Below are 12,769 nucleotides of genomic sequence, written 5' to 3'. Positions count from 1 at the left end.
TTTGAATTTGAAGTTGCCTAGAAAGTGTGCAGATGTTCTTGGGCCTGAGTGTGAAAGCATTACCAAAGCCTTGTTCTTCTAACTGAATTATGGGCTTACAATACGCTGTGGAAAAAAAAATATGGAAAAAGGAAAGTGGTTGCAACGAGGTATCAAAAGGATTCTTACAACTGCCTGAGAGCAAAATTTCTTCAGTTCCACTTCAAATCATCCTTGCATCAAACGTAATTGTGTTATATCCCTTTTGCTCAACGCAAAGAACCTCTTTGTGGGGAAAAATACTTCATTGCTAGGTAGGCAATGGGACATAATTGAAATATGTCTTTGTTTTTTAAAAGATAACCGAATGACAACATTGGAGAAATGATGTCATTCGCATCTGCAGTATGGGACCCTGGATGGAAACATTGTTTGCTAATTCTTATATTTGAAGTTTGATGTGGAACGAAACATTTTTGTCCCCCCAAAAACAAAACAGACTTCCTATTATTTCAGAGAATGTAATGTTTTGATTCGCTGCTTAGAACTTGTAGTCCTTAAATCCTTCTGGCCTCATTTTTTTTTTCATTTTGTTCATTTGAGAAATAAAATTATAACCCCACAAGAGAGAAATTAAATAAAGACTTCCTTTCATGTTCCTAAAATGATATTCTATAAAAATTGAATTAAATGTTATGTGGGGAATTGAAGTAGGTGGAAAAACATGGCCTGTGTTCCCCATTTCCTACATTTCAAAGGACTACAACAAGAATGCAGGTCCTTAATTAGGATCTGGCTTATTAATCATGTTTGTGTTTTAGGACCTTAGGAAAGTTCTCCAGAGGAACGCTGTGGCATATGTGAATCTCCATGATCCAATAAGAGGCAAAGGCATTTTATACTCCATAGCATCTCCTTCTCTTCAGCAACTAGCAACTGAAGTTACAAAGGTGAGTATCTCCTTGTACAGGACAGTTCCAAAAATAATGGACAATAATGATAAGTGATTCATACGTTAAACATTTAAACCCTGAAATGCTTATGGACAGCTATAAATTCCATAATAAAATCATTACACTATGCAGGGGTGAAATCTTCTTGGTTCAGCCGAACCAATCATGGCAGGGACAATTGGTATCAGTTCTCCAAACCAGTGACAAAAATGCTTTCCTAGTCACCCTGTTGCTGCTCAACTCTTCTGGCTGCTCAACCCACCTACCCAATCTGAACATTTCTCCCTCCGTTCACAGCACAGCTGCTGCAGCATGTCCCTTTAAGATAGACCCAGGGAGGGAAGGGGCCGGGGGAACCATAAAGGGAGCAGCAGCACTGCCCACTCAGTCATAGGACGCTACCACCAAGACACGGTCACAGAACCGGTAGTAAAAAAATTGAATTTCATCACTGAGGCTGTGATATTAAATAATTGGGTATCAGATCCTCAAGATAATATATCTTAGAGAAAACAAAAAAGGAAAACTCACTTCTGAAATTAAGAACTTTAAGAAAGGAACAACAGCACTTAGTCTTAGCTCTCTCTAAGCATTTTATACAATCAGCATATTTTCCCCAACAATCTGGGTCCTCATTTTACCGACCTTGGAAGGATGCAAGGCTGAGTCAACCTTGAGCCTGGTGAGAATCGAACTGCCAAAGTGCTGGCAGTCAGCAGAAATAGTCTGCAGTTCTGCATTCTAATCATTGCACCACGGCAATTGTTTTAAACATCTCCATTTTTTTTTGGGGGGGGGGGATGCCTGAAGCCTAGTGCACTCTTGTAATCTAGCTACTAGCAGTATCTACAAAACCAAATAAAATAGGACGTTTATAGTGATCATCTGGAAAAAACACTTGGCCATTCTCAAAAGCCATGTGATTGCATATCCTTCATGCAATCTTCATTTCTTCAATCACAACTAGTTACAATTAATGTTGTGTCTTGGCATAGAAACAACTCAGAAGTACCCCCTCCTCTGGCCTTGCTAGAGGATTCTGATTGGAACCGTGAATAAACAAAGAAAGCAGATTTAAATATTTAGGTTGTGAAGCCAAATTGGAATCCAAACATTTTGAGATCTTTGAGAGCATGTGTGAACTCTGTTCAGCCATGCTAATTATGGCCCATTTTATGGGAGGGAGATTCTGCCAAGTTATATTTCTGCCTCCGAGTGTTCTATAAACGAAGGTGCCATTGTCAGCTTGCTGCCTTAATGAATCACCATTTATTTGGCACCTTATAATGGAAAAGTCTGTGTTGGCTGGGGAGGAAATTAAATCCTCTAAATAAGACCATTAATTCATTAGTCCCAAATTTACATTTCAGAAGCACAAAAGTTACTCTGACTGAGCCATTAATTTATATGCCAGTAGGGTTGGCTTTTGGTAAAGCAAAAACAAGAAAGAATCTTGGGGAATCTTGACGTCTTAGTAATATATTGAAAAATAAACTTTGAAACAAATATTCAAGATCCACAATTAAAAGAAAAGAAAAGTTACTTTTTCCATTCCATAAAACAAATGCTGCAGAGCTAGGCCAACTTGCTACAGCCAATTCGCTGTGACCAATTCGCTGTGACCAATTCACCCCAGCCAACTCACCACAGGACAACTAACAAGAGTTGCACTAACATTGAAGAAATAGTGGAATAGTATCATTAAAGAAATGATGCTAAAGAAGGGACAAAGTGAAATGTGCATGGCAAAAATCAAAATATTTTTTAAAATTATTTTAAATAATTAAATTGAATTAAGTTGAATTTTCCCGTGGTGAGTTGGCCACAGTGAGTTGGCTACAGTTAGTTGTCTCATTCCAAGACCATCTGATATGAGCCGAGGTGGCGCAGTGGTTAGGGTGCAGTACTGCAGGCCACTTCAGCTGACTGTTATCTGCAGTTCAGCGGTTCTAATCTCACTGGCTCAAGGTTGACTCAGCCTTCCACCCTTCTGAGGTGGGTGAAATGAGTACCCAGACTGTGGGGGCAATATGCTGACTCTGTAAACCGATTAGAGAGGGCTGAAAGCCCTATGAAGTGGTATATAAGTCTAACTGCTATTGCTATTGCTATATGTAATATTTCATTTTAGCTACAGTGGCTGTTATCCACCTGCACAAAAAACAAGGAGCTTTTAGTGTGTTTTCCCAAATGAAATCTCCAAATAATGTAACAGATTTTTTTTAATGCTATATCACGTACACTGAGCTAATTTTGACTGGGGTTTCATTGCATATGTGTAAACTGGTCTGTGTTATGTCATATTGGAAGTCTCAGTGCTTCATATTTTTCATGAAATATGTGCTAATGAAAATGTTGGCAATTAGATCTGGAAATATGTGTTTTAAGAAGGCACAATAACAATAGTACTTAGACTTGTATACTGCTTCACCATGCTTTACAGCCCTTTCTAAGCAGTTTACAGAGTCAGCCTCTTGCCCCCAACAATCTGGGTCCTCATTTTACCAACTTCTCAGAAGGATGGAAGGCTGAGTCAACCTTGAGCCTGGTGAGATTTGAACTGCCAAATCTCAATCAGCCGGCAGTTAGCAGAAGTAGCCTGCAGTACTGCATTCTAACCACTGGGCCACCATGGCTCATGGCATGACGAGAACCTTAAAATGTAGATATGAGCTTCATTTACTATATCCTGGTCATGTTGCATATTTAACCTTCAGTGTAGACCTGTATCCAAGTATATAAATTCAAAAGTAGGAGTATGATTTGTATTTAGTGTACACAACATACACAAGATGAAAACATCTATTTATTTGCTTCCTTATTTATGCTCCTTTTTCCCAGCATATTTTCTGCCTCTGCAGTCCTAACAGGATACACTCAACAATAACAATACACCAGTAACTGGGGGGGGGGGGGTTGAAGTGGTTTTTAGTCACATGAGAGCAATTTTTCCTTCAGCCCAAGTCAAGAAATATATCCAAACAATGAGGGAAGATGAGTGGCAACTAATTCCCTAACAGTTCACTGAAACCACAGTTCACAATAAATGGCAAGTTGTGCTACAATAAACATAACCAGAACAATATAAAAAATTCTATATTTTCACCTCAGACAGTCTCTGAGTTCTACAATTGGAATCAATAACTAATTAAATCCTGGGAGGGAATTTAAATTTATTTAACCAAGCACATTTGCCTTGTGCTCATGAGAATCTAGTCTACTATAGGTAGTCATCACTTAATGATGATAATTGGGACCAGGAATTACATCACTAAACAACGTGGTTGTAAAGTGTCATGTTTGTGACTATGCCACTTGTTCACAGAAATTCTTATTAATTGAATCATCATGAGCCATTAAGCAAGGACATCGTGAGGCTCCAAGTAATGCCCCCATTACAAATCGAACTCCGAGGCATTGCTTTTCCTCAAGGAACAAATTTATTTAGATGCATCATTTTGGGGCTACTGGTGCAAACTCAGTACTACCTGGGCTTTTCACCCCAATATAATTTTAATTTTTCCCAACTTTCCAAAACAACTGTCACATTGTCCAACCACGATGGGAGTTGGTTGCTCAGCGACATTTCTCCTCCTCCTCCTCCTCCTCCTCCTCCTCCTCCTCCTCCTCCTCCTCCTTCTCCTCCTCCTCCAGCTCCCCCAGTCAGCCAAATGTTGCAATGTGGTTGACTCATCAGTTAGGAATGATGTTTTGACTGAAGGCTCCATCCCCCTTCAGCCCCAAACTGTGTCAAACTGAATTCATGTCAGAATGCCCAAGGATGCAAACAATCCCACATCCCAATCAAATTCAGGCTTGACATGTGCCATTTGTGACTACTCTGCCAGCTTTCCCAATGGGTTTGCTTGTAGGAAGCCAGATTATGGTGAAGCTGCTTAGAAAACTTACAACTATGCCGCCTCTGTTCTGATCTAAGCATAGTACATAAAATTATCTGCTACAATGTCCTACTTGACAATCACTACTTCAGCTTCAACCACAACAGTACACGAATACACAATAGATGCAAACTTAAGGTAAACCATTCCAAACTCAATTGCAGAAAATACGACTTCAGCAACAGAGAGGTCAAATGCCTGGAATGTACTACCTGACTCTGTTGTTACATTCTCAAACCCTCACAGGTTCAACCTTCCTCACCCCAAACCTAAGAGGTCCGTAAAGGCGGCTTGCATAAGTGCACCAAACTGCCTACTGTCCCTGTCCTCATATTCCCTTGTATTCATATTCATTTCATGTATTCATAATCATGTCTATATTTATATATGTTATCTAATACATGCTTGCTGAAATAAATAAATAGATGTTTTTTTACACAAACAAACACACACACTAATTTATCTCTTAATGCCACTGTGCTATTTCCACTCCCATCTGATTGAAAAATCAAAATTAATAATCTGTGTGCCAGAGCAATTTATTTGATATTGCTATTTATTTTTTAAAATACATTCCATTGCTTAGAAAAGACAGGTTTTCCTATTTATCTTCACAGCTATTATCTTTCTTTTATTAAAAAGAACATTTAAATAGGAAAAACTGTCCCTATTCATAACGTCATACAAAACGTTTTTTTTTGTTCCTTAGATTTAAAAAGGAGAAATTTAGTTGTCTTGAATGATATCATTGCCTACATGACATTACAATTAAGCCAACACTGTTCTAGGTGTCAGGCCTGCAACCCTGATACTAGGCTGCATAAACAGAGGGATAGAATCAAGATCATGTGAAGTGTTAATACCCCTTTATAATACCTTGGTAAGGCCACACTTGGAAGACTGCATTCAGTTTTGGTTGCCACGATGAAAAAAAAAGATGTGGAGAAAGAATGTATAGAAAAAATGTAGAGAAGACCAAGAGCAACTGGAGGCTAAAACATAGGAAGAGTAGTTGCACAAACTGGATATGTCTAGTTTAATGAAAAGGAGGACTAGGGGAGACATGATAGCAGTGTTCCAATATCTCAGGGGCTGCCACAAAGAAGGGGGAGTCAAGCTACTCTCCAAAGCACCTGAGGAAAGGCAAGAAGCAATGGGTGGAAACAAAACAAGGAGAGAAGCAATTTAGAACTAAGGAGAAATTTCCTGACAATTAGAACAATTAATCAATGGAACAACTTACCTCCAGAAGGAGTGAATGCCCCAACACTGGACATGTTAAAGAAGATGCTGGATAACCATTTGTCTGAAGTGGTGTAGGGTTTCCTGCCTAAGCAGCAGGTTGGACTAGAAGACCTCCAAGGTCCCTTCCAACTCTGTTATTCTATATTCCAAGATTGACTTTGGTATGTTCCTAGGAATTGCATTTTGAGATCAATTTTCTGAGAGCCAAAAAAGAAACTAGAAGGAACAAGGTTTATATTTTTCAAAGTTTCCCTATAAAAAGCCTTTCAGAATTCAAAGGTCAGGCTCTTCAAATCTTTCTTTTTCTTTTGAAATATAACTGCTATGGCAACTTCAAAATCTGTTTTGCCTCAATCTATTTTAAAAGCTCTATTTCTTAGGCTCTATTTTGAGAGGCCCTTCTGAATATTTGCAGGCAGTTATCTTGCTCCTTTGTTGGAATACCTTTTTGTGGGTTATTTTCCCAGATGCTGAAACTCTCAGCAGAAATTATGGGGAGAGGGGAAAATTTCATAAAATCATGACATGACTCAGATTCCCAAGAGACCTCGGGTATAATTTCCAATGCCAAACAAGACGGCTTCCTCTTTTCTTCTTCCCTTCTCTTTCATACAGAGAAGTCCTTTAGTATATTTCAGTCTGCTACATGAAAGGTACTTTTTTCAAAAGGTGATTGCCAAGGAAATAGGGTTAGACAATCCAAGCAAACATCAGCGAGGTAGGTTTTTTGAAAACCTGGAAACTATGTGATCTAAGCATTCCTGTGTTCTCAGCTGATCTTATGAGGAGAAGAATTTCAGAAGGAGATGCAGCGCTAACTCATGTCTAGCTTTATATGGTTCCCAAACCACCAGCCTGTTAGGGCATACAAATCAGTTGAATAATAGACAGAGATCTGGAGGGAGATAAGTAAGGCTGTACTTCCTCAATCCTCCATTCGCATCTTATGTTTTGAGTGGAACAGTAGCAAGGGGATTTATTTGAGTGTTTATAGCAATAGCAATAGCAGTTAGGCTTATATACCGCTTCATAGGGTTTATTATTTCTTAACTTACTATTGAGTATATATTGATTTATTCTTGAGTATTGGTGCCACAAAGAAGAGGTGGTCAACTTGTTTTCCCAAGTACCTGAAGGCAAGACAAGAAACAATGGATGGAAACTAGTCAAAGAGAGAAGCAACCTGGAATTAAGAGGGGGGAAAAAACTCCCTAATAGCGAGAACAATGGAACGGCTTGCATTCAGTAGTTGTAGGTGCTTCCTCACTTGAGGTTTTTAAGAAATGACTGGACAGACATCTGTCTGAAATGGTATAGGACAGGGGTTCCTAACCTTTTTTTGGCCATGTCCCATCCCCTGTGACATATAATTCTTACTTTACTCAAAAGGTGAACTCTACTCAGGTGGAGGAAGCTTAAAATGCCCTTAACTTGGTTTAAATAAGATTCAAATTGCCCGCCACCCCCCCGGTGGGGCGTAGGCCCTACGTTGGGAACCACTGGTGTAGGGTCCTCTGCTTGAGGTTGGGGTTGAACTAGAAGACCTCCAAGGTCCCTTCTAGCTCTATTCTGATTGATTGATTGATTGTATACTTGTGGTGGTTCTGTTGAACTTGAAGAAAGTAACAGAGGGGGCCACCTGGAAGAGAAAACACCCTCCCCTTCTCTTGGTACAGTTTGAATTATTGAAAGGAGTTTCCTGACTACTACTTTAGGATACGTGGACTTTGGGTTTCACTTTCATTAGAGGGAAATAATCATGCCTCATGTTATACACATCTGTGTAAAGTTCGATATGGAGTTTACTCCAATAAGAGAATATTTGTAGCTCAGGGTTGAACTATAGCAATAGCAGTTAGATTTATATACTGCTTCATAGGGCTTTCAGCCCTCTCTAAGCGGTTTACAGAGTCAGCATATCGCCCCCACAATCTGGGTCCTCATTTTACCCACCTCGGAAGGATGGAAGGCTGAGTCAACCCTGAGCCGGTGAGATTTGAACCGCTGAACTGCAGATAGCAGTCAGCTGAAGTGGCCTGCAGTACTGCACTCTACCCACTGCGCCACCTTGGCTCTGAGGGGTTAGTTCTTTGCTTGCAGACAGTTCATTACCCAAGTAGGGAATATCATCAATGCTAATGGGTAGAAGTGTTTTCTCTCATACCCCATTCCCTTCTAACTGTGATGAACTTACCTACTTAGATAATGAAACCTCTGCAAGAAAGCAAACAAGCTGAGGAAGCACCAAGGACCCCTCAGAACTTACCCACTTGTGGTAAACTATTGGATTGCAGGCTCATCTCATCTAGACTAATCATTAAATATTTCCTGGGAGGAAGGAGTATATAAATGCTTCCTATTTGAGCTGACCCTGTGCATCAAGGCATCAACCCTTCTCTTTGAAATGTTACAAAAATCTTTGGGTTGGTCAATAATAGTGATGATTGATAAAGCTAGTGACAACGCATGGAAACTGAAAAAGGCTTCCATCATAATGAGAATGTCCTGCCTGCAAGCCATCTTTTTCTTTTGGACTTCAGGCCTGCCACACTTTCTACTGTCTATTTTCTATTGTGGGAAAATGGAAGGGGGATTATGTGGCGTTGGGTGATATGTAGCCATAATAACATTCTTCTTAGAAAGCCAAGGTCATCCTTTGTCTCTGCACCTGGCCTGAACTGGATGAGTGGAAGCTGCCAGTATGGCAGTGGAAGATTGGATCATGTGATGGACTTGTGGGTGTGGGGGCAGGATTTTGAGCTTTCAACTAGGTGGGAAAACCTGGAAGCTTTCAGATTCAGGTTTTCCCAGATGTGCCAACATGACTCTTTTATTAAATTGAAACTTTGAGGAATACTTTGCCTTGGATTCTGATTCAATTTTGGATGCTATGGCATCCCCTATCTTGTATCTCAAGATAGAACCTGACTATTTATCAGATTGCATCATATATAAGAAATATATTTTAAAAAGCAGTGCCAGGAAATACTTGCATCTAGCCTAAGAGCTTCATTTGGCTCTATATTTAAATCGCATGCCCTACCTATGTGAGCAGTGCCATTGAAAACCAGCCAGAACGTAGCAACAAGCACATTACTAATGATGGCCAGTAGCAGTGACATAGCACTAACCTAGGAATAACAATGATGGATTGGTCCACCTGCCTATGTACTTATATGAAAACTTCAGATTTATTTGGGCTCATATAAGAAAAGGAGGTTTTCGACCCGATGCGACTTACATTTTTAGTTATTAAATTCATATGCTGCCAACCTCACTCTGTGAAGCGACTCTAGGCATCTTACAGTAAAACTGGCTTCAATACATTTTGTAGATCGAAACTATTGCTTTGAGTTAACATCAGAAAGAGAAACCATTCTGTTCTAAGAATGGATTCTAGTAGACATGTGAGTATTCCAGCCATTAGAATAGGGATGTCAAACTCAAGGCCTGTGGGTTGGATGAGGCCCATGGGGTGTTTAGATCTGGCCCTGGAAACAGTGAAGAACCACCCCGTGGCACCTCTGACAGTGAAATAAGGCCCTACCATGCTCTTTTTTTGCTGGCAGAGGATTATAGCTGCAATGGCAGTTGAAAACGGAGCTCGGGAGCCCATTCTCGCTAGCAGAGTGCTCAGGTCACCATAGGCGCCCCCAACAAAAGTGACATTGATCTGGCCACCCTCACCCTGTCCATGCTCCCCACCCCAAGGTCAAACACAACCCTGATGTGGCCCTCAATGAAATCGAGTTTGCCACCCTGCATTAGAACAATTCATAACACATTTGGATTGAAAATGTTGAAGGGTAACCAACTCTGTTCTTACGCTGTTGCGCTTTTAATTGTTTTGTTTGTTTGTTTGTTTTATTGAGCTTGTATGCCGCCCACTCCCGAAGGACTCCAGGCGGCTTACAATAAAACAAAGGAGGGGGATAATACACAAGACAACATATTAAAATATACGACAGTCACAATTTCCGAGGGGCTGGATATTTCGAAAGCCCCCCTGCCTGCTGGAGCAGCCAGGACTTAACGGCTTTGCGGAAGGCTGGGAGGGTAGTGAGGGTCCGGATCTCCATGGGGAGATCGTTCCAGAGGGCTGGAGCTGGCAATTATTTTGCTTTGCCTGCATTTTTGTCTTATAACTCTGGGACTATTTTTTTTTTTTGTTCTGAAATGCGGCAGATAAATATATAAATCAAAAAACAAGGTATTACACGTATACTGTTTTTTTTTAAAAGTGGATTAATGTTTTAAAGGCTGATTTCACACAATTTGCAGATTGTGGGTATTGCATTTTATTGCATATTGCAGTAACACAGAAAAAGAATGAAATAGGTTTATTGTTAAAAAAGAATGAAAAACTGAAAGAGAGCATAATTATATACCATCAAGCTGGTATTGTTTTTTTCCTCCAAGATATTTTCTCCCCAAACTGGACCTTCAAATCTTCCAGTGTTGTTCCCATTGCAGCTTAAATTAAGTTCATTTACCCTGCTGCTTGTTCTTCACTTTTTCTATTTCTTTATTGCCTTTCCCAGTATTGTAAACTACTCCAGAGTGCTAGGAGTTTGTATAATGTGTCCAAAATATAGTAATTTCAGCCTGTAACTTTGAGTGAGGGAACTCTGGGTTAATTTGTTCAATTATCCACTTTTTTGTTGTCTTGGTTCTTCATTGTAATCTCAAGACTTCTATACAACCTCAAAGTTCAAAAGCATAAATACGCTTTCGATCCTGTGTATAATTTTCATTTCTGTAGCTTCATAGGAAAAGCCATTATCTGTACCACTCTGATCTCTGTGGATATAGACACATCACAGCATCTGAATACCCCCCCCCCCCGATGTCTTCATTTCTACCGTATGATAGTCTATGGCATATTTCTTCCTTTGTTGTTAAAAGTTGATTCCAAAGGGGAGAAACTATTCAATAATTCAATATTTTCATTGTCAGTACTAAAATTGGTGACTGTTTCTGTTGCTATTAGTTTGATTTTCCCCCTATATTTACACATATATCTTTCTTTTCACTGTGTCTCTTAAACTTTTATCAGTTTAATGTGCAGGTCATTGCATTTTAATTTTCCAAAGTTTCCATTTCCTGCAGTGATACCATTTCTCCTTGGTTATTTTGCTCATTTTATTTTATTAACACGGAACTGCGCATACCTTTTGAGGTGATGGAAAAGTCGGCAGTTCGGTGGTTTGAATCCCTAGCCCCACGTAATGGAGTGAGCTCCCATTACTTGTCCAGCTTTTGCCAACCTAGCAGTTTGAAAGCATGTAAAAATGCAAGTAGAAAGATTGGAACCACTTTTGGTGGGAAAGTAACAGCGTTCTGTGCCCCTTCGGCATTTAGTCATGCCGGCCACATGACCACGGAGACGTCTTCGGACAGCACTGGCTCTTTGACTTTGAAACAGAGATGAGAACCGCCCCCTAGAGTTGGGAACAACTAGCATATATGTGCAAGGGAAACCTTTACCTTTACCTTAAAACTCTTTTTATTGAGAACTACCTCTTCTGGGATCATTTATTTAGAGTTGCATACGGAGATCATAGTAAAAGAAAAAAAGAAAAAGCAACGAAGAAAGAAAAGTAGAATTACTCTTTTTTAATCATCCACTTTTCTCTTATCTTTTTCTTCCTAATCAGTACATTTTGTCATGCATGAAAGATCAGATCCACATGTGAAGGTCCAATTAAACAGATTTATTACTGATGTATAAGAATCTTCTCAACTAATGCCCAGCACCCGCTTACAATTATATAAAGATCAATGGATTTCAAGCGGTGTGGGGGTGGAGTTAGTTCGCTTGTGGCAACATAGGGATTCTCAGCTGAGCCCTTCTTTAACTCTGGCCCAAGTTCTGCCACTCCTTCTCCTGAAGACTTATTGTTAGTAGTTCGAGATGTAATTTTGTGGGAGGTTGAAATTTGCTTGAAACATCAAACAGGGTCATTGCTTCACTAATATAGCATTCCTTCAAAGATCCATGTGGAGCTTGCCATCCATCAAGAAGGCTGAAAAACATCTTGCATTTTCAGGAGAATCTGGGCTGTCAGATTTTATAGACTCCATAATACACTAATACTCTTTTCTTTTGTGTATTCTTTGGAGAAAAGTTTGCTATTTCATGCCTTTGTTGTTATGTTATAGTTTTTAACTTGCTTTGTAAATAAATTTCCTTCCTTCCTTCCTTCCTTCCTTCCTTCCTTCCTTCCTTCCTTCCTTCCTTCCTTCCTTCTCTCCATTTCTATCTTAGGGTTATATGGTTCTGGGGGCTGTTGTTATTTTGCTGCTAAACCTGAGCCATAAAAATTTAACTAATTTCAGAAGAATTAACAAAGCAAGCTACTTCAGACTACCAGGGGTTACGGGCAGTTGACAAACCCTGAAGCATTTAGATTAAATCAAAAAGAGGTCCCGTTCCCCACCATAAATTGAATATGAGTGACACCCAAAATCTATGCAACTGCATAGAAGAAAGTATTAAATTTAATGTTTCAAATGGATTAATTTAACTCAAGTAAGTAAGAGATCATGCCTCATTAACTTCAGATTTTGGGGATATTATCACTTCAGTCACCTCATTCACTTTTTTCAATAAGCTTACAGTAGCATAAAATATAGCAAGAAGAATAGGGGGTGTGATATCGGTGACCATACTTAAAGGCCACTTTTTTGCAA

At 39.6% G+C, this 12,769-nt stretch overlaps 1 protein-coding gene across 5 annotated transcripts in view; it reads left to right on the top strand.

Annotated features, from left to right (window-relative positions):
• NAALADL2 (N-acetylated alpha-linked acidic dipeptidase like 2) overlaps window positions 1–12,769 on the top strand; it is an 897,010-nt gene that overhangs the window by 689,962 nt on the left and 194,279 nt on the right. For all 5 annotated transcript variants that reach the window (XM_087725225.1, XM_087725222.1, XM_087725221.1 and 2 more), the window contains exon 9: window positions 801–929. In XM_087725225.1, the coding sequence (XP_087581351.1) occupies window positions 801–929 (129 nt within the window). The remainder of the gene's footprint in view (window positions 1–800; window positions 930–12,769) is intronic.

This window comes from Thamnophis sirtalis, unplaced genomic scaffold, assembly GCF_051295495.1.
Source record: "Thamnophis sirtalis isolate CommonGarterSnake01/CBP01778 unplaced genomic scaffold, rThaSir2_p1.2 scaffold_11, whole genome shotgun sequence".
Lineage (NCBI taxonomy): Eukaryota > Metazoa > Chordata > Lepidosauria > Squamata > Natricidae > Thamnophis > Thamnophis sirtalis.
This window is presented reverse-complemented; position numbering and strand designations above follow the sequence as displayed.